Source organism: Arachis ipaensis, chromosome B2 (genome assembly GCF_059453495.1).
Source record: "Arachis ipaensis isolate K30076 ecotype BB chromosome B2, ASM5945349v1, whole genome shotgun sequence".
Taxonomy (NCBI): domain Eukaryota; kingdom Viridiplantae; phylum Streptophyta; class Magnoliopsida; order Fabales; family Fabaceae; genus Arachis; species Arachis ipaensis.
Window position 1 is genome coordinate 122,945,061 of NC_142437.1, and position 21,973 is coordinate 122,967,033.

General features: G+C 36.9%; 2 protein-coding genes, 1 long non-coding RNA gene and 1 pseudogene across 4 annotated transcripts; 1 reads left to right on the forward strand and 3 right to left on the reverse strand.

Moving 5' to 3' along the window:
- The first annotated feature begins 208 nt into the window (after positions 1-208).
- Positions 209-21,973, forward strand: part of LOC148575477 (nuclear transcription factor Y subunit A-10-like) — a 35,128-nt pseudogene continuing 13,363 nt past the window's right edge.
- LOC148575478 (putative disease resistance RPP13-like protein 1) lies at positions 2,281-6,856 on the reverse strand. The gene is made up of 3 exons (XM_088504215.1): positions 2,960-6,856; positions 2,729-2,844; positions 2,281-2,641 (listed from the first exon to the last, which is right to left on the reverse strand). The coding sequence occupies exon 1, from the start codon at positions 6,657-6,659 to the stop codon at positions 3,036-3,038; it is 3,624 nt and encodes a 1,207-aa protein (XP_088360341.1). The 5' UTR covers positions 6,660-6,856; the 3' UTR covers positions 2,281-2,641; positions 2,729-2,844; positions 2,960-3,035.
- LOC107626328 (putative disease resistance RPP13-like protein 1) lies at positions 11,426-15,925 on the reverse strand. Of its 2 annotated transcripts, XR_002358194.2 has the most exons (3): positions 12,151-15,925; positions 11,861-11,932; positions 11,426-11,756 (listed from the first exon to the last, which is right to left on the reverse strand). XR_002358194.2 is itself a non-coding variant. In XM_021116647.2 (1 exon), exon 1 carries the CDS (start codon positions 15,777-15,779, stop codon positions 12,147-12,149), a length of 3,633 nt encoding a protein of 1,210 aa, XP_020972306.2. In that variant the 5' UTR covers positions 15,780-15,847. The 2 variants fall into 2 exon arrangements, 1 of the variants encoding a protein (XP_020972306.2); XM_021116647.2 differs by lacking the exons at positions 11,426-11,756; positions 11,861-11,932 and having other exon boundaries at positions 12,147-15,847.
- On the reverse strand, positions 16,269-17,755 carry LOC110269105 (uncharacterized). Its single transcript, XR_015905018.1, has 3 exons — positions 17,397-17,755; positions 17,136-17,212; positions 16,269-16,397 (listed from the first exon to the last, which is right to left on the reverse strand). It is a non-coding gene; the product is annotated as an uncharacterized LOC110269105 (long non-coding RNA).

A 21,973-nucleotide genomic window follows, 5' to 3' on the forward strand; every position in this document is an offset into this window, starting at 1 on the left:
ATAAAAGGAATTAGGAATCTGATTTTGATTTGATTTAGTCAACAATTATGATGGCAATGAAGGTGCATTTCCTGTTCCTGGTATTCTTGTGGCGCTTCCATGCAAGGTGGAGCTGCTGGACCAAAGCAGCCATGTCCAAGAACACTTGATGAATCTTATTGAGACTCCTCTGTATATTAATCACTGTGTTATGCCTCTCTTCAATCTCTTGGATTGTGTCCATGATTGTTGTTCTCCCTTGTTTCTCAATTTCTTTCTGCAACAAAGTTTAACCTTCCCACCACATATATTCCAACATTATAATAACCAAATAATGAAACAATTTTCATTCGAGCTTCCGAATAATGATTACATAGACCAACTTGCTTCTTCCACTAATAAGCAACAACAATTCTTGGATAAACAATTTACCATCTTTCCAGGTACTTGTTATTTTTTATTTATAATATTATTGTTCTTTACAATTTTTGTATATCAATTTAGAAATTTATATGAATTGTTAAAGTTAAGAAGATATAGTTGTGATTAGTAATTGACGATTTCATGTATACAAGTAGTAGTTATGCTTCATCTTTTTGGCACAACAAATTTGGGAGATAGATATAATAATGATGCTAGATTGCATTATGATAAATGAAATAAACATGTAAATATGTGTTATACAATTCACTTATTTTGGGAAATTAGTGTAGAGGTGGTTGTTTTCCATTTATTAATCCTTAGGAGGAAGCCGTATCAGTAAAAGAGACAGAAAATGAAGAAAAATGTACTTAAATTTTAATTAGGGTTGAGGATCATTTAAAATTGGGATTATTATGCATTATGATGCCACAAGTGATAGATTATAAAGTAGAAACAACTTTTCCTTGTGATTCTAAAGTTATATATACTCAGCCGTCGGTGAAATTCTTGATTGAATGAAATTATATTATCAGATAAACATGTCCTGTGATATATTGTAAATTATTTTTGGCTAACCAATGAAAAACTCTTCTGCAGAAGATTGCAAAATTTCAGGTGAAGCACAGAAGCCTCAAGCAACATTATCTTTACAGCCATCAATGGCTGACCCTTGGAACCGCTTGGATTCACTCAGCCTATGATACAAAACTACAAAATTCTCAAAAAATAAAAGAAATTCATTCTTGGTAACTTAATTATTCATGGATACATAAGTTTCATTTCTTGTTCTTTCCTTTCTAGATATGTGCAGAATATCCTTACATGGATCAATTTTATGGACTCTTCTCAGCTTATGCACCTCAAATTTCGGTTTGTATTTTATCTCAAATCTCAAATCTATATATCTATATATTAATCATATCAGTGTTCTTGTAATGCATGTCTCTGCATACAAGAATCTAAATTATAGTTATGAATGTGGAAGGTAACACTATTAACACAAAAAAAAATAACATTGTAAATGTAAATCAGTAATTTTTAAAAATATTTGTTACTTTAAAAATTTTGCATATTAACAATTCAGTGTATCTGAATACAATTTGCATCAAGATACAATGAGTTATTAATATATCAAACTTCTAAAGTTACAGATTTTTTGAAGTAGATGGAGTATATAATTATAATATTAAAATATAAATAGTAATGTAATTGTCTTTTTGCAGAGGCTTAATATTCTGAAGCAGAAAGACTAATGAATTATGATGTGTGCGTATTGTGTTTAAATAACAGCATGAATTTGTAGCATTTTTATGTGTGTGCTTTTTATTATCATGTCTAGGTTTGGTGTTCTATTTATGAATTTTTGACTTTGTCAAGTAATGTATAATACTATAATGTCTTCTTTGTTAGAAATAAAAATAAGATATTTGACAAATGCATATTACAACAATTGGTTTCTTCTCCGTTGCGACTTTAGTTATACTTATAATTAACAAAAACACTTTGAAAGTGAATTACAATATTACACAGAAATTTCTAATTAATTAATCTTACTATAATAGCATGCATATCTTCTGCATAATTAACAGAAACACTAAGAATTGAAATGGATTGAATATTTGCAATAAAAATCTTGTAATTTTACACAAAAAGCTAAGGTAATGTTTTGCTTTTTAATTTTTTTATACTGATATGTTTATAATAAGTTGGTAATTGTTTATTGTTGTTTAGTTAAAGTGACATCATTTGATAATTTCAAATTGGCATTGTCAAGAAAAGATTTTTAATTTCATGAAATACTAACAAAAGAATATGGAAAAACAATGTTACTAATTAGAGGCAATTCTTTGTCACCAATACACAATAAAACAGAGAAAAAGGGGGGCGAAAATCATAGATTAGAAAGGCTCAATGGTGCAACATAATTAATCACACTCCTCCAATACATAAACGCCAAGGTAAGTCACCAATATAACTGACATGATACATCTAAAAAAAATTTCAAAAATGCCAAAAAGTAAATATATGTCTGCAAAAGAATGTGCTAACATGAATCTTCCAAAAAGGAGCATCACCATGAGGTTTGTAGAAAGTAGAAACCAAACCAAAAGTCTCCATCTTCAAAAGGGTAGGTTCCAAAAGAAAATAAAGAATCTAAGGAATTAAATTTTCCAATGCAATGGTCACTTTGCTCAAATGTGTCCATGATTATGGGTCTCCCTTGTTGCTAGGTTGCTTTCTGCATGAAAGTTTCAGTCTCACTTGTTATCATATTTTTTGAGTAATCAATGTTATTGGAACATTATAAAGTATATAAAAATCTTACTATTACTGGCTTATTTCTCAGCAATCAGCCCTGTGTAGTGCAAGGATTGAATATTGTTCATCCAGCGAAAGCAAAAGCAAAGGTGGCGAAGTTGTGTTGTTGGGTGGATGGATAATCTGTATGAGAAGGTACAAGTATTAAGTAAGGAATGGTATAACAGATTAATAAGAATGAGCGAATGAAGAATAAGAATATTGTAGAGAGAATGAAGAATGAAAACTCGTGACTCACTTTATATGCATGAAAAACATAAATATATTGAGGGAATAAGAATAATGTTGTGTGTGTGCCTGTTGAAGTTGTTGGATTACCAAATCCATCTGTAATCAACTTGAATGGCGGGGATGTGGGAGATTTTGGGCCAAAGCTGTGGATCCTTCTCCTGACATCGTTTGCCCAGCAAAGGGCTTCCACAGATGTTGAGTTGTATTAGAGAGGCAGGCAGCTTTTCTCCGTCAATGTTCTCCAACTTGCGACATTTAGAAATGTATAAATGTTGGAGGGAGGTGAGGTGGGCAAGTCCCTTGCATTCCAACGTCTCCACATTTTTAATGTCATACAATGTGAGAGACTCAAGCGAGGGAGGCAACCAACCTTCCTTTGGGAGGCACTTCACACTCTCACATTCACGCCCAATACAAAGATGAGTAAGCCCGTGAAATTGGGAATTCATGAATGCTGCACTGCTCACTAGTTTCTCGCTGTGGCTGATCTCAAGAGATCTCAGGCTACGCTGTGGATCCCCTGTTGCTGACAACTCGATCTCTGGGCATTTCAGTAATGTGAGAACCTCTAGCTGAGGTGCTGCCATCCATAGCGTCGACACGGACTTCAAACTCCTACACTCGTTGATATGCAAAGAACGGAGAGATGAAAGAGAGCGTGACACCACAATACACTCCATGATTCCACAGTAGCTGATTTCAACACGCACGAGATTTGGAAAGGCATCCAACAACGAGAAGGATGTAACTGAATCACAGCTGTTCTCTATTGATAGTTCCTGCAGCGAGTGATGTTGCCCATCCATTTCGAATTCTAATTTTCTGCAATGCTGTATCGTCAACTTTTGTAGTGATGGGGGAATAGCACTCACAGGAAACCAAATGTGGGAGGAACAATCTGAGATGCATAAAGAAGTGAGGCAACTCAGTTGCGTGTTCGTAATGGCCTCCACCACGGACCCCACTAGACGCTTTCCTTGAATTGAAAGACTGGTAATCGCAGGTGCCCTTGGAACACAACAACTCAGCTGCTTGCAATGGCTAATCTGAAGTGATTGCAAAGATGGTAGATGAATGGGCAAATCTCCTCTCAACATCGGACAGCCAAATATGGTAAGCTCCCTAAGTCTCGGAAACCCATTGAACTCTAATGAACGCCACTCCTTCCAGCAAGGCATTAAATAAAACGAAAGAGTTTCAAGCATTGGGAATGGTGGTGTCTCCAAACAAGATTCACCATTCTGGTTAAAGTAAAACTCAGCACCCACACTTTCCAGACTTTTAAAATGTGAAATTGATAGGTGCTTCAACGAGGGCAACTGTCCAAATGAAGGAAGCATACAGCAACTCCTGCAACGAATAAGTGTTATTTTGGTGATGTTGTGGTAGGAAGAATGTCCCACCCAATCTGGAAATGTTGTACCCCTGTAACCATTGATCTCTAACTCTTTCAAATTAGTGTGAGGTTGTAACTTGTCAAGTATGTCTCTTTCCATTTGGGAATCAACTGTATTCTCGTCTTTATTCCTCGACCAACTTAACGTCATAAAATCAATGCCATCCTTATCAAACATTCCTGCCATCGAAGCTTCATTGCTGTTGACCACATTCTCCAACTCTTTAATGGAAATAGATTGGTGTAGATCTACGAGTGCTCCCAATTCTTTAATCTTGTTTTCTTCATGCTTTCCAACAAAATAATTACTTAAAAACTGCAAACTTCTTAATTTGCTCATGCCTTTCGGCATCTCACGTAACTTAGTCCCTCTAATATCAAGATGGCGCAAATTTACAAGATCTTTCATGCCAACAGGTAGCATTTTCAGATTGCTACAGGAATACAACTTCAAAGTCTGCAAATTGTAAAGGTTACCCAATGACTCTGGCAATGCCACAATGTTGGTCTTGGACAGATCCAAGTAACGCAGATGAATCAACTCACCTATTGAATCAGGTACTGACTCAAGAGGAAAGCTTTCAAATGACAAAGCTCTCAGGTACTTCAACTGTGACAACATGATGCAAGGTGCATTTTCCATGTTAAATGGGATCTCTGACCCCAAATTGATTTCAAGAAATGTCCTTGTATGTTTTATTGCATCGCAAACTCCCAAAACTTTTGACATTGGGTAATTGCCTTTGGCATTATGTGACAAATGACGAGCTTTAATATCAACCTCAACTGCATTCCGAACCTCTTCAGCTCTGAAATAGAATTCTCCAGCACATGTCATTGCTAAATCATGAACAAGATCATGCATCACAAATTTATTTCGCCAAGTACTATGAGGTTGCAAAAATGATCTCGCAATTAATTCATCAAAATATTCACCACCAACTTCTTCCATAGTCTTTTTTTCTACTGGTTGCAAAAAATTCTCTGCCATCCATAACAGCATCAATTCATCCTTGCTAAATTCATAGTCCTTGGGATACAAGGAACAATAAACAAAGCACTGTTTCAAATATGAAGGAAGAAAATAATAACTTATCTTTAACGCTGGAACAACATTTATTCTGTCATTGGAGAGTTCCCAGATTTCACTCTTCAGTAAATGATTCCAATTTCTGATATCAGAATTTCCACGCAATATGCCTCCAAGGGCTTGAGCTGCCAAGGGCAATCCATCACACTTCTTTACGATATCTCTGCCGATTTTTTCCAGGGTTGGATTATCCACAGAAACAGTTGACAGACGTGCATGCTTTGTAAACACCAACCAACAATCTTCATCGGACAATGATCTTAGTTCATGAGGTGAAACAGTCTGCACTAAAGAAGCTACTTTTTTGTTTCTAGTGGTTATTAGAATTTTACTTCCCTTAACCCCTTTTTGAAAAGGTTTTAGAAGCTTATCCCAATCACTATAATTTTCATTCCATACGTCGTCCAAGACAATGAAGAACTTTTGCCTCGACAACTTTTCCTTTAAATCAAGCTGAAGTAAATTCAAATCTGTCAAGTTACAAGAACTCGAAGTTATTACCTCGATTATAGTCTTGGTGACCTTGACAATATCAAACTCTTCTGACACACAAACCCATCCTCGTAAATCAAAATTCTCCTTCACTTTGTCATCGTGGTAAAGCAATTGGGCCAAAGTAGTCTTTCCTATTCCGCCCATGCCCACAATGGGAATGACAGATAAATCACCATCAGCAGCATCATCATCATCCAACAACAGTTTGAGTATGGCCTCCTTGTCTTCTTTCCTGCCACATATCTCCGATGGTTCAACAAGACATGTGGATGGAATTCTCCATGACATGTCCACCTTGGCACTCTCCTTCAGACGAAGATAATTCTTGCGTGCTACAACAGACTCTAGTCTTCGAACTATGTTTTCGATGTCACCAGTATCTTCTATATATGAATCAACAAGGCAAGACCAGGAGGAAGAGTTACTTGGATCCCTTTGAGCGGCAGCAATAGCGGCTTTAGTGGAGAGTTCGTCGAGCAAGTCATCAGCCATAAAGAGAGCATCTTGAAGATCAACAAGCCACTTCTTGACTTTCTTGTCACTGAACTGCTTCAGCTCAGCATCATCAAGAACAGGTGCAACATCATACAGATAATTCTGCAACCTTCCAAGCAAGTTGTTCCTTTTGAGGAAAGAGTCGTCTTCTTCAAGTATTGAAGTCAGGTTGTCCAAAACAGCATCAACAAAGGGAGAGAGGTAAGCTCCACCATAAAGTTTTTCAGCCATGGTTGAATCTCAAGTGAAGCAGATCAGATGGGATCAGAACAAAGAAAGAAAGTCAACGGATGAGGGAAGTGTTTGCTTTGTGTGGTAGGTGAAGTTGATTTGACGAGGTTTATGGTGTTCGGACAAAATGATGGGATGGTGTTGTGAAAGATAAACAATTGGTTAATGTATTGGTGAGTGTGCTAATCACATGCTTAAAAAAGGTATGTAACTCTCCATGAATTATGATACTTTATGCTGCCTTCCCATGGCTTCTTATTTTTTTATTGGACAAACTTTGTTGTTATATTAATTTAGTAATTTAAGAACAAGCTGTAACGCATTACCAATTTGTAAACTAAAAACTAGCTGTGGTTGCTCTTTATCAAACTCACTCAATTTTATTTAGCTTTTTCAATTTTTATTATCTCCAAGGAATTTATATGATAGAATTTCTCTTCATGTATTCTTTCTCTTTTTGTCAACAGATTTAAAAGACTATCAAATATCAATGATTCTACTGTATTATTAGAAAGGAACAGAGCAATAATGACTTTTAAATATGCATGTAGATAGTATTTTTGGTAATTAAAATGATTGCTAACTAATACTATTTTATTGTCTTAACTCTTAAACCTTATTTGTTACTTATTTGTCACTTTTTCTTTTATGTAAATTATGGTTAGACAAAGCGTTTTATTATTTATATGTAAATTATTTTATTTTAGGAAGATTTACATAAAAGAAAAGAAAGACATATATAACCCGTTTTCCTTTAGCTGACAAAAATATTCTCAGACCAGAACTGAGCTTGGTGGAGGCGAAGAAATGATGGAGAAGAGTGGGGATGTGAGTAGAAGAAGCAGAGAGAAAGAGAGAGAAGCAGAGGGAGTATGAAGACAGAGCCTTTTGGGAGAAATTAGAAGAGTGAAACCCTTCATTCTCTTCTCCCTTCACATTTTCTATATATAAACATTCATCATATGCACAGCCAATGGTTATGTGGCAGCATATGTTGATTGCTCTTGATAAGGTTTTGAACTAGTCCAATTTGTTGATAGGCACCAAACAGTATCCCATTAACTAAGCAAAAATAAATTTATCTGCAAAACTTTAGTTCAGGTGTCTGAAATTTATTATCAAATGGTAAATTATATTTTTTCCATTAATTAATTTGGATGTCACGACTCATGCAATCAATTTTTCTTAGAACAATAAGAAGGACTGTAATACAATATGAAAATGGTGAATATTATGATGGCAATGAAGGTGCATTTCCTGTTCCTGGTATTCTTGCAAGCTGGAGCTGCTGGACCAAAACAGCCATGTCCAAGAACACTTGATGAATCTTATTGAGACTCCTCTCTATATTAATCACTGTGTTATGCCTCTCTTCAATCTCTTGGATTGTGTCCATGATTGTTGTTCTCCCTTGTTTCTCAATTTCTTTCTGCAACAAAGTTTAACCTTCCCAGTTCCCACCACATATAAGTTATCATATTGTTTCTATTCCAACATTATAATAACTAAATAATGAAACAATTTTCATTCGAGCTTCCGAATAATGATTACATAGACCAACTTGCTTCTTCCACTAATAAGCGACAACAATTCTTGGATAAACAATTTACCATCTTTCCAGGTACTTGTTATTTTTTATTTATAATATTATTGTTCTTTACAATCTTTGTATATCAATTTAGTAATTTATATGAATTGTTAAAGTTAATAAGATACAGTTGTGATTAGTAATTGACGATTTCATCTTTTTGGCACAAAAAATTTGGGAGATAGATATAATAATCATGCTAGATTGCGTTATGATAAATTAAATAAACATGTAAATATGTGTTAAACAATTCACTTGTTTTGGGGAATTAGTGCAGGGGTGGTTGTCTTCCATTTATTAATCCTTAGGAGGAAGCCATATCAGTAAAAGGACAGAAAATGAAGAAAAATGTACTTAAATTTTAATTAGGGTTTAGGATAATTTAAAATTGGGATTATTATGCATTATTATGCCACAAGTGATAGATTATAAAGTAGAAACAACTTTTCCTTGTGATTCTAAAGTTATATATACTCAGCCATAGGTGAAATTCTTGATTGAATGAAATTATATTATCAGATAAAATTGGTTCCCTAGCATTATTGTATTGTAAATTATTTTTGGCTAACCAATGAAAAACTCTTCTGCAGAAGATTGCAAAATTTCAGGTGAAGCACAGAAGCCTCAAGCAACATTATCTTTACAGCCATCAATGGCTGACCCTTCGAACCGCTTGGATTCACTCAGCCTATGATACAAAACTACAAAATTCTCAAAAAATAAAAGAAATTCATTCTTGGTAACTTAATTATTCATGGATACATAAGTTTCATTTCTTGTTCTTTCCTTTCTAGGTATGTGCAGAATATCCTTACATGGATCAATTTTATGGACTCTTCTCAGCTTATGCACCTCAAATTCGGTTTGTATTTTATCTCAAATCTCAAATCTATATATCTATATATAAATCATATCAGTGTTCTTGTAATGCATGTCTCTGCATACAAGAATCTAAATTATAGTTATGAATGTGGAAGGTAACACTATTAACACAAAAATAATAACATTGTAAATGTAAATCAGTAAATGACGGAAACTTTTCGCTTGATGTTAAATTATAGTATAAGTTACAAGTACATCTTCTAAAATTAAGTCTGTTGTTGTAGTGTGTGTATGTATAGATATACGTATCTTCCAGTATTTATCAATGGATCTATGCATGTATGTAACATATATGAATAAAGCAGGGGCTTATGATGCTGCCACTAAACAAGACATCAGATGATGGACCAACTTACGTGAATGCTAAGCAATACCATGGAATCATAAGGCGTAGGCAGTCACGTGCTAAAGCTGTTCTTGCCAATAAACTCATAAAACGTTGCAAGCTTTGAGCATTCATCAAATAAAACAATTCAATTAATAAGCCAATTTAAGCCGAGAATGCAAAACTTTCTGTATTAGAAAAATAGCTGCAGTTTCTTAAACTGGATTAGTTGAATTTTTTAGTAATAGAGTTATGTTATAAGTTGTTTGTGTTGCAGCCATATATGCATGAATCGCGCCATCTCCAACAATGGAAATGGCAACAGTGGAAGTGAAGCAAACAAAAAAGGACTTGGCCATCAACTACATTCCAGTGGTTCTCAGAATTCTGAAGTCCTACGATCCTCGGCCGGAACCTCGAATTCGTTGAAGGAAACAAATGGAAGCAGTCCAAACATTTCATCAGAGGTGACAAGCATGTACTCATCAAGAAGAGGAATTGATGGATTTGCCATCAATCACATTGGAACTCCTATGCACTCCCTTACAGATATGATGGACACTGGACATGGACATAGCATGATCATGCCCGCGAAATGGGTTTCGGCTGTGGTCGGAAACTGCTGCAACCTTAATGTTTGATCTGGCAAGGATATTAAGCGAGTTTTGGTGTAGCATTGCACCAAAATCTTCGTATCCTTGTCAGGCCAGATGGAAAATGCTATTTTCCTTTCTGGTGCTCAGGCAACTCATCCTTGGCTCAATTATATTCTCTATCAATTTTAAAAATATTTGTTACTTTAAAAATTTTGCATATTAACAATTCAGTGTTTCTGAATACAATTTGCATCAAGATACAATGAGTTATTAATATATCAAACTTAAAGTTACAGATTTTTTGAAGTAGATGGAGTATATAATTATAATATTAAAATATAAATAGTAATGTAATTGTCTTTTTGCAGAGGCTTGATATTCTGAAGCAGAAAGACTAATGAATTATGATGTGTGTGTATTGTGTTTAAATAACAGCATGAATTTGTAGCATTTTTATGTGTGTGCTTTTTATTATCATATCTAGGTTTGGTGTTCTATTTATGAATTTTTGACTTTGTCAAGTAATGTATAATGTCTTCTTTGTTAGAAATAAAAATAAGATATTTGACTAATGCATATTACAATAACTGGTTTCTTATCCGTTGCTACTTTAGTTATACTTTCTGCATAATTAACAAAAACATTTTGAAAGTAAATTACAATATTACACAGAAATTTCTAATTAATTAATCTTACTATAATAGCATACATATCTTCTATATAATTAACAGAAACACTAAGAATTGAAATGGATTGAATATTTGCAATAAAAATCTTGTATTTTTACACAAAAAGCTAAGGTAATGTTTTGCTTTTTAATTTTTTTTTAATACTGATATGTTTATAATAAGTTGTTAATTGTTTATTGTTGTTTAGTTAAAGTGACATCATTTGGTAATTTCAAATCGACATTGTCAAGCAAAGACTTCTAGGGCTTGTTTGGGTGAGCTTTTAAGAAAAGATCTTTTTTCGAGTTATCTTTTTTTTAAAAGATCTTATAAAGAAGTAAAAGTAATTTTATGTTTGGATATCTCATGTAAAAAGGTCTTTTTATCAATCAATTATGTTTGGGTATAATAATATAAAAGTACTTTTTTGTTTATTTATTATATGAAAAACATCTTTTTTTAAGAAAAAAAGATTTTTTAAAAAAAGATGTAAATTACAGCTTCTCAAAAAAGATCTTTTTTTTATTTTACTAGTACTTTTACTTTTACTATTAGAAATTTGCCAAACACGTTAAAAAATAAAAAAAGATATTTTTTATTGAAAAAAGATTTTTTCTAGTTTCATGAAATACTAACAAAAGAATATGGAAAAACAATGTTACTAATTAGAGGCAATTCTTTGTCACCAATACACAATAAAACAGAGAAAAAGGGGGGCAAAAATCATAGATCAGAAAGGCTCAATGGTGCAACACAATTAATCACACTCCTCCAATACATAAACGCCAAGGTAAGTCACCAATATAACTGACATGATACATCTAAAGAAAATTTCAAAAATCCCAAAAAGTAAATATATGTCTGCAAAAGGAGCATGACCATGAGGTTTGTAGAAAGTAGAAACCAAACCAAAAGTCTCAATCTTCAAAAGGTTCCAAAAGAAAATAAAGAAGCTAAGGAATTAAATTTTCCAATGCAATGGTCACGTTGCTCAATTGTGGCCATGATTATGGGTCTCCCTTGTTGCTCAGTTGCTTTCTGCATGAAAGTTTCAGTCTCACGTGTTACCACGACATATAAGTTATCATATTTTTTGAGTAATCAATGTTATTGGAACATTGTAAAGTATATAAAAATCTTACTGTTACTGTCTTATTTCTCAGAAATCAGCCCTGTGTATTGCAATGATTGAAATTGTTGGGTGGATGGATAATCTGTATAAGGTACAAGTGTTAAGTAAGGAAAGGTATAGCACATGTATAAGAATGATTAAAAATGAAGAATAAGAATATTGTAGAGAGAATGAAGAATGAAAACTCGTGAGTCACTGTATATGCAGAGTATAAAATATAAATGATGATGAATAACATAAATATATATTGAGGGAATAAGAATAATGTTGTGTGCGTATCTGTTGTAGTTGTTGGATTACCAAATCCATCTGCCATCAACTTGAATGGCGGGGATGTGGGAGATTTTGGGCCAAAGCTGTGGATCCTTCTTCTGACATTGTTTGACCAGCAAAGGGCTGCCATAGATGCTGAGTTGTATTAAAGAGGCAGGCAGCTTATCTCCCTCGATATAATCCAACTTGTCACAATACAGAATAGTTAGTTTCTGGAGGGAGGTGAGGTGGGCAAGTCCCTTGCATTCCAATGTCTCCACACTTTCAATGCGATCCAGTGTGAGAGACTCAAGGGAGGCAGGCAACCAACCTTCTTTTGGCAGGGACTTCACACACTCGCCGTATTGACCATCAATGTTAAGATGAGTAAGCCCATGAAATTGCGAATTCATGAATGCTGCAGAGCTCACCAGTTCCTCGCTGTAGCTGATTTCAAGAGATCTCAGGCTATGGTGTGAATCCCCATCCCCTGTAGGAGACAAATCAACAACCTCTGTGCAACCCAGTAATGTGAGATGCTGTAGCTGAGGTGCTGCCATCCATAGCGTTGACACAGATTTCAAACTCCGACAAAAGAAGATATATAAAGAAAGGAGACAAGAAAGAGAGCGTGACACCACAAGAGACTCCATCTTTTCGCAACCGGTGATACGAACACTCACGAGATTCGGAAAGGCATCCAATAACGAGAAGGATGTATGTGAATCACAGCTGTTCTGTATTGATAGTTTCTGCAGCGAGTGATGTTGCCCATCCATTTCGAATTCTAATTCTCCACAACTCTCGATCGACAAGTCTTGTAGTGATGGGGGAATAGCACTCATTGGAAACAATATTTGGGAGGAACAATCTGAGATGCATAAAGAAGTGAGGCAAGTCAGTTGCATGTGCGTAATGGCCTCCACCACAGACCCCACTAGATTCTTTCCCGAAATTGAAAGAGTGGTAATCGCAGGAGCCCTTGGAACACAACAACTCAGCTCATCGCAATTCTGAATCTGAAGTGATTGCAAAGATGGAAGTTGATTTGGCAAATCTCCTCTCAACATCGGACAGAAACCTATGGTAAGCTCCCTAAGTCGAGGAAATGCATTCAACTCCATTGAATGCCACTCCTTCCAGCAAGGCATTGACCAAAACGAAAGAATTTCGAGCTTTGGAAATGGAGTCTCCAAACAAGATTCATCGTTCTGGTAAAAGTAAAACTCAGCACCCACAGTTGCCAGACTTGCAAAATCTGAAATTGATAGGTGCTTCAAAGAGGGCAACTGTCCAAGTGAAGGAAGCATACAGCAACTCCAGCAACCATCCAGTGTTATTGTGGTGATGTTGTGGTAGGAAGAATGTCCCACCCAATCTGGAAATCTTGTACCCCTGTAACCATAAATATATAACTCTTTCAAATTAGCGTGAGGTCGTAACTTGTCAAGTATATCTCTTTCCATTTCGGAATCAACTGTATTCTCGTCTTTATTCCACGACCAACGTAACGTCATAGAATCAATGCCATCCTTATCAAACATTCTTGCCATCGAAGCTTCATTGCTGTTGACCACATTCTCCAACTTGTCAATGGAAATAGATTGGTGTAGATCTACAAGTGCTCCCAATTCTTTAATCTTGTTTTCTTCATGCTTTCCAACAATATAATCACTTAAAAATTGCAAACTTTTTAATTTGCTCAAGCCTTTTGTCATCTCATGCAACTGAGTCCCTCTAATATCAAGATGGCGCAAATTTACAAGGTCTTTCATGCCAACAGGTAGCATTTTCAGATTTCTACAGCCAAACAACTTCAAGGTCTGCAAGTTGTATAGGTTACCCATTGACTCCGGCAATGCCACAATGTCAGTCCAAGAGAGATCCAAGTAACGCAGATGAATCAACTCCCCTATTGAATCAGACACTGACTCAAGAGGAAACCATTTGAACGACAATGCTCTCAGGTACTTCAACTGTGACAACATGATACAAGGTGCATTTTCCATATTGAATGGAATCCGCTTGTTCAAATTGATTTCAAGAAATGTCCTTGTATGTTTTACTCTATCACAAACTCCCAAAAGATTTGACATTGGACAATTGCCTTTGGCGTTATGTGACAAATGACGAGCTTTAATATCAACCTCAACTGCATTCAGAAGCTCTTCAGCTCTGAAATAAAACACTCCAGCACATGTCATTGCTAAATCATGAACAAGATCATGCATCACAAATTTATTTTCCTCGATACTATGAGGTTGCAAAAATGATCTCGCAATTAATTCATCAAAATATTCACCACCAACTTCTTCTATAGTCTTTTTTTCTACTGGTTGCAAAAAATTCTCTGCCTTCCATAACAGCATCAATTCATCCTTGCTAAATTCATAGTCCTTGGGATACAAGGAACAATAAACAAAGCACTGCTTCAAATATGAAGGAAGAAAGTAATAACTTATCATTAACGCTGGAAGAACATTTATTCTGTCATTGGAGAGTTCCCAGATTTCACTCTTCAATAAAAGATTCCAATATCTGATATCAGAATTTCCACGCAATATGCCTCCAAGGGCTAGAGCTGCCAAGGGCAATCCATCACACTTCTTTACGATATCTCTGCCGATTTTTTCCAGGGTTGGATTATCCACGGAAACAGTTGACAGACGTGCATGCTTTGTAAACACCAACCAACAATCTTCATCGGACAATGATCTTAGTTCATGAGGTGAAACAGTCTGCACTAAAGAAGCCACATTTTTGTTTCTAGTAGTTATGAGAATTTTACTTCCCTTAACCCCTTTTTGAAAAGGTTTTAGAAGCTTATCCCAATCACTATAATTTTCATTCCATACGTCGTCCAAGACAATGAAGAACTTTTGCCTCGACAACTTTTCCTTTAAATCAAGCTGAAGTAAATTCAAATCTGTCAAGTTACAAGAACTTGAAGTTATTGCCTCGATTACAGTCTTGGTGACCTTGACAACATCAAATTCTTCTGACACACAAACCCAACCTCGAAAATCAAAATTGTCCTTCACTTTGTCATCGTGGTAAAGCAATTGGGCCAAGGTAGTCTTTCCTATTCCGCCCATGCCCACAATGGGAATGACAGATAAATCACCATCAGCAGCATCATCATCATCCAACAACAGTTTCAGTATGGCCTCCTTGTCTTCTTTCCTGCCACATATCTCCGATGGTTCAACAAGACATGTGGATGGAATTCTCCATGACATGTCCACCTTGGCACTCTCCTTCAGACGAAGATAATTTTTGCGTCTTACAACAGACTCTAGTGTGCCAACTATTTTTTCCATGTCACCAGTATCTTCAATAGGTGAATCAACGGCACGAGACCAGTAAGAAGAGTTACCTGGATCCTTTTGAGTGGCAGCAATAGCGGCTTTAGTGGAGAGTTCGTCGAGCAAGTCATCAGCCATATAGAGAGCATCTTGAAGATCAACAAGCCACTTCTTCACTTTCTTGTCACTGAACTGCTTCAGCTCAGCATCATCAAGAACAGGTCCAACATCATACAGACAATTCTGCAACCTAACAAGCAAGTTGTTCCTTTCGAGGAAAGAGTCGTCTTCTTCAAGTATTGAAGTCAGGTTGTCCAAAACAGCATCAACAAAGGGGGAGAGGTAAGCTCCACCATAAAGTTTTTCAGCCATGGTTGAATCTCAAGTGAAGCAGATCAGATGGGATCAGAACCAAGAAAGAAAGTCAATGGATGAGGGAAGTGTTTGCTTTGTGTGGTAGGTGAAGTTGATTTGTCGAGGTTTATGGTCTTCCGATGTCATGACCCGAATCAAGCCATGACTGGCGCTCAAGGGACAAGTCCCTCAGCAAGCCAAACGACCAAATTTTCAGAAAAACGGACAGAATCTCCTCTGTTTCTAGGACCTTACCAACATAAATGTTAACTCCCTGTATTAATAATAAACCTCCATTTCCAAGACAACAACAATAATATACTCCAAATTATATCCACAACCAAATATATCCAAAATACGCATCATATATATATTGAGTTGATAACTAGAGTATATAGTTAAAACCATAAGTCCTACATAACCAAATCATAATCACTACCTAAACAGTTCAAGGTTCAAAATAACATAACCCACACGAGGATCCTGCCTGTGACATATGGAGCATTGACATAATCTAGATTTTGAGCAAAGGTTCCATTACATAATTACTTAGCCCTTGGAAAGAAGAAGGGCTCACCAAAATGACTAAGATCTACTGAGGGGCAGGTGGAATGGAACCTGGAATGACTCCTGTATCTGAAAAACATGAGAATATAATAGGGTGAGTTTTGCAACTCAGTGAGCAACATTACATCTATAAGCCACACGAGACAATACAGAGTTTACCTTGAAAATTATATTTCATTTCAGAGATGAGAAATTCATATTAATTAATTATACAAACATTAGATAAATAGTTAAGCGGATGAACTGAAATGGGAGTTCTCATTCCAGAAGTCAAATCAAATCAAATATTACACACTTAGGGCGGCTCCACCTCTAAGGGTAGCCCTTTCCTCTAGTGTGCCCGTACGGTATAACAGATCCAACGTGTGGCCTACACGTTAGGCTAGCAACGCCCCTGCTAGCTGAGGTCTGAGCCAGATGCATCTAGGTTAACGTCATAACCGCCGTTAACTACGGTTTTCTAGTCAGAGTCTCCCAAACCAATCCAAACCAAATCACTTATTAAAATCTCTAGTGCTTATAACATGCTACTAAATTCCATAGCAAATCAATATATATAGGATTGCATACTAAAATTTAGTTAAAATTTACATAAGGTCAAATAAGAAAACATTTATACTTTACAAAATATATAAATATCGTCTCGTGTGTATTTTTATAAAATTGTAAGTTTCACAAATCGATATTTATTTTCAAAAAATTCAGAAATCACAATAATAAAATATTTTCAAACTCCAAAATTAATGATTCAACATAGATATTGATAATAATATATTTAAAACAATTATAGATATAATATCCACTCACAACTTGATTCAAAAGAACCGGAAGCAACTCTGAGCGCGTCAACGAGCTACCAAATGATGTCCAATAATTCTACAACTCTAGAAATATGACAATAATGACATTTGTGAGCTACTAATATTGTCAATTAACATAATCTTACTCACCTTGACAAAAGCCCCAAATTTTCTAACCCTAATAACCCTAATTCGGATTTATACATACCCATAAATATATAGATGACAAAAATTGGGAATATGGCTAATTATTGAGTCAAAGAGTTACCTTGAAGCCTCAATAATAATTGGAACTCAAAGTTGAATGCTTCCTTCACTCATTAGTATGAGCTTCTTGATTTGGGGTTGTGAAAAATAAAAATTTACTTTAGATATAGATGATATATTAAAATAGAGATAAAATAAAAGGGTAAAATTAAATCTGGTGTGTTGTGGTTGGGTGAAGATTTTGAAATGAAGAAGATGGAATGGAAGAGGAGATGAAGGAAAAGAGAGGGTTTGGTTTTGATTTGTATGAAGGAAATGAAAATAAAAGAGAGAGGGAGGGATCAAGGAAGGCTCGAGAGAATAAGGAGGGGGAAGGGGTTTAAGTGGGGGCATGTGCCACCCACGTGACTATGCACTTCTGTTTCCTTTTTTTTTTTTTTTTTTTTTTTCGTGGGTATAACATTCTCTCCCCCTTAAAAAAATTCGGTCCCCGAATTTTGAACTTATATACTACGATAGATGTAATTATTACCTTCAGACTCAAATAAATATGGATATTTGTCGCGCATGGTATCCTCCACTTCCCAAGTTGCTTCTTCTACCGAATGATTCTTCCAAACGACTTTCACAGATGCTATCTCTTTAGAACGTAGTTTCTTTACTTGGCGATCAACTATAGCCACTGGTTCCTCTTCAAATGATAAGTCCTCCTGTAGCTCTATGGCTTGTGGTGCAAGCACATGAGATGGGTCGGGAAGGTATTTGCGCAACATTGATACATGAAAGACTGGATGAATCATAGACAACTCAGGCGGCAATGCCAAGCGGTAAGCAACTGCACCTATTCTGTCCAGTATCTCAAATGGACCAATGTATCGAGGACTAAGCTTGCCTCTTTTCCCAAACCTCATCACTCCCTTCATAGGCGACACTTTCAGAAATACCTGATCACCCACTGAAAACTCTAAGTTACGCCTTCTGTTATCAACATAAGCCTTCTGCCTACTCTGAGCTGCTAATAAACGTTCTCTTATTATGCGAACCTTCTCAACCGCATCTTGTACCAAATTTGGCCCCAAAAGCTTAACCTCACCAACCTCAAACCACTCAATAGGTGACCTGCATCTTCTCCCATAAAGAGCCTCAAATGGTGCCATTTGAATGCTGGCTTGATAACTATTATTATAAGAGAACTCGATCAAAGGTAGATAGCTGTCCCAATTCCCACCAAAATCTAGAACACAACACCTTAACATGTCTTCCAATATCTGGATCGTCCTCTCTGATTGCCCATCGGTTTGAGGGTGAAAAGCTGTGCTAAGATCTAGACGAGTTCCTAACGCTTTTTGAAAAGATTTCCAAAAATGAGAGGTGAACTGGGGCCCGCGATCTGAAATAATGGACACTGGAATTCCATGTAGCTTAACTATCTCATCAACATAAAGTTGAGCATACCGAGCTGCACTGAAAGTTGTTTTCACCGGAAGAAAGTGAGCTGACTTCGTCATTCTATCCACGATTACCCAAATTGAATCAAAACCTTTAAAACTACGAGGTAAACCTGTTACAAAATCCATTGTAATCCTTTCCCACTTCCATTCAGGTATCTCAATCTGTTGTAATAACCCAGCAGGTCTTTGATGTTCAGCTTTAACTTGTTGGCAAGTTAAGCAATGAGAAATAAAAACTCCTATGTCTTTCTTCATGCCTTCCCACCAAAACAATTGTTTCAAATCTTGATACATCTTATTGGAGCCTGGATGAACGGTATACTTAGAATTGTGAGCCTCCTCCAAAATAGCTTTCTTCAAGTCGGGGTTATCTGGCACACATAAGCGTTGACCACAACGCAAAACATCTTGATCAAGAGAAAAGTCTGAGTTTCTCCCATTGCGAACATCTTCCATAAGCTTTCTTAGTTTCGGATCATCACTTTGTGCAACCTTGATCTGTTCTATCAGGGAAGATTGGGTTCGAACATGTGCTAAGAAAACTCCTGATTCTCCAAGATCAAATTGAATTCCACTGGCCTCCAATTGATGGACTTCTTCAACAATTGGTCTCCTTTCAAGAGTGATATGGGCCAAGCTACCCATAGATTTCCTACTGAGAGCATCTGCTACAACATTTGCCTTTCCAGGATGATACAAAATGGTACAATCATAATCTTTCAGCAACTCCATCCATCTCCGTTGCCTTAAATTTAAATCCTTTTGTTGGAATATATACTTCAAACTCTTGTGATCCGTATAGATCTCACAGGTCTCACCATAAAGGTAGTGTCTCCAAATCTTTAAAGCAAAGACGACCGCTGCCATCTCCAGGTCATGAGTTGGATAATTCTGCTCATGCTTCTTGAGTTGTCGCGAGGCATAGGCAATAACGCGGCCATGCTGCATTAATACACAACCAAGTCCTATCCGAGATGCATCGCAAAAGACTGAGAATCCCCCAGACCCAGAAGGTAAAACAAGAACTGGTGCTGAGGTTAGACAAGCCTTAAGTGTCTGGAAACTTTCCTCACAAGCTTTTGACCATTGAAACTTTACATTTTTCTGAGTTAACTTGGTTAATGGTGCCGAAATTCTCGAGAAGTCCTTGATGAATCGCCGATAGTAGCCGGCCAACCCTAGAAAGCTACGAATTTCTGTCACTGTAGTAGGCCTTGGCCACTTCTGAACGGCTTCAACCTTCTTTGGATCCACCATGATTCCATCTTTTGATACCACATGCCCCAAGAATGTCACTCGATCAAGCCAAAACTCACATTTAGAAAACTTAGCATAGAGCTTGTGATCCCTTAAGGTTTGTAACACAATCCTCAAATGATACTCATGCTCCGTAACACTTTTCGAATACACCAAGATATCATCGATGAAGACGATAACAAATCGATCTAAGAAAGGTTTGAAGACTCGATTCATTAAGTCCATGAAAGCTGCAGGCGCATTCGTCAGACCAAAGGACATTACTAAGAACTCATAGTGCCCATAGCGAGTACGAAAAGCAGTTTTTGGAATGTCTTCCTCTTTTATCTTCAATTGATGGTACCCTGAACGCAGGTCGATTTTTGAGAAACAGGTAGCTCCTTGAAGTTGATCAAACAAATCGTCAATCCTTGGCAATGGATACTTGTTGCGAATAGTTATCTTATTGAGCTGACGATAATCTACACATAGTCGCATCGTTCCATCCTTCTTCTTTACGAATAGAACAGGAGCTCCCCACGGAGAAGTGCTAGGACGAATGAATCCTTTCTCTAGCATATCTTCCAATTGAACTTTTAATTCTCGTAACTCAGTTGGAGCCATACGATAGGGAGGAATGGACACAGGTTGGACTCCCGGAGCCAATTCTATAGAAAACTCAACTTCACGGTCAGGCGGCATCCCCGGTAGCTCATCAGGGAACACGTCAGGGAATTCTCTAACAATAGGAACCTGATCAAGACTAGGCACTTCGGCATCAACATCTCTAACAGCTGCCAGAAATCCTTGGTTTCCCTTATCCATCAATTGCATAGCACTCATAGATGAGATGATGCTAGCTAAAGTGGGACAGTCATCACCCTTAAAAACAAAAGGTGAGATACCCGGTATGTCAAACTTCACAGTTTTGGAGTAACAGCCCACATCAGCATGACAAGATGCTAACCAATCCATGCCTAAGATGACATCAATATCTTCCATTGGTTCTAAAAGGATCAAATCAGCTAAGGTTTCAACGGTATTAATTCTAACAACACAAGACCGAAATACGACTCGAACTATCGTGGAGACTCCAAGCGGAGTGCCAACATGAAATGGGTGGGATAACAGTTCAGGTTGTTTATCGAAACGAGATGCAAGATGTGGAGATACATATGAATAATGAGAACCCGTATCAAATAACACTCGAGCATCTAAAGAACAAACTTGTAAAGTACCTGCCACCACAGCATGAGAAGCTTGAGCATCTTGACGTGTTAAGGCATACACACGTGCCTGACCTCTTCCTCTTTGGCTCCCTCCTCTGTTATAAGTCTGACCCCTGCCACCTGCTCCTCTGCCACTAGGACCAGAAGAATTTCCAATAGACATAGCTGAAGATGATGGCATTGGTGTTGTAGGACGTGCAATACCTGAAGCAAAGCCTCCTCTAGGATTTGGACAATCCCTCCTAAGATGACCAGATTGACCACAACCAAAACATGCACCAGTAGCCTTGAAACATATACCGGAATGGTAACTCCCACACTGAAGGCAATAGGGCTGAGCTGGCCTTGTCTGATTTGAACCCTGTGCACTAGATTGAGAGGTGCCCTTAACAAAAGGTCTGGAATTTGAAACACTCATGGGAGCAGATCCAGAAGAAGCAACCCCACCAAAAGATGCTTGAGGACGAGCTCGATACCCCGAATAACCTTGCTGATTAGTTTGACCATGATGAGACTGAAATCCTCCTAAACTAGATCCACCAGAAAATTGTCCCTTCATCTTGGGCTTCTTACCAACATCCCTAAAAGCATTTCTCTCCGCTATCCCAGCTTCAATTCCATAGGCAGAGTTTAGGACATCCTTAAAAGACATGCGTCCGACTTCAGGCATAAGAGTAGTGAACATAGGTTCTGCCAATCCACGAACGAAACGACGAACTTTC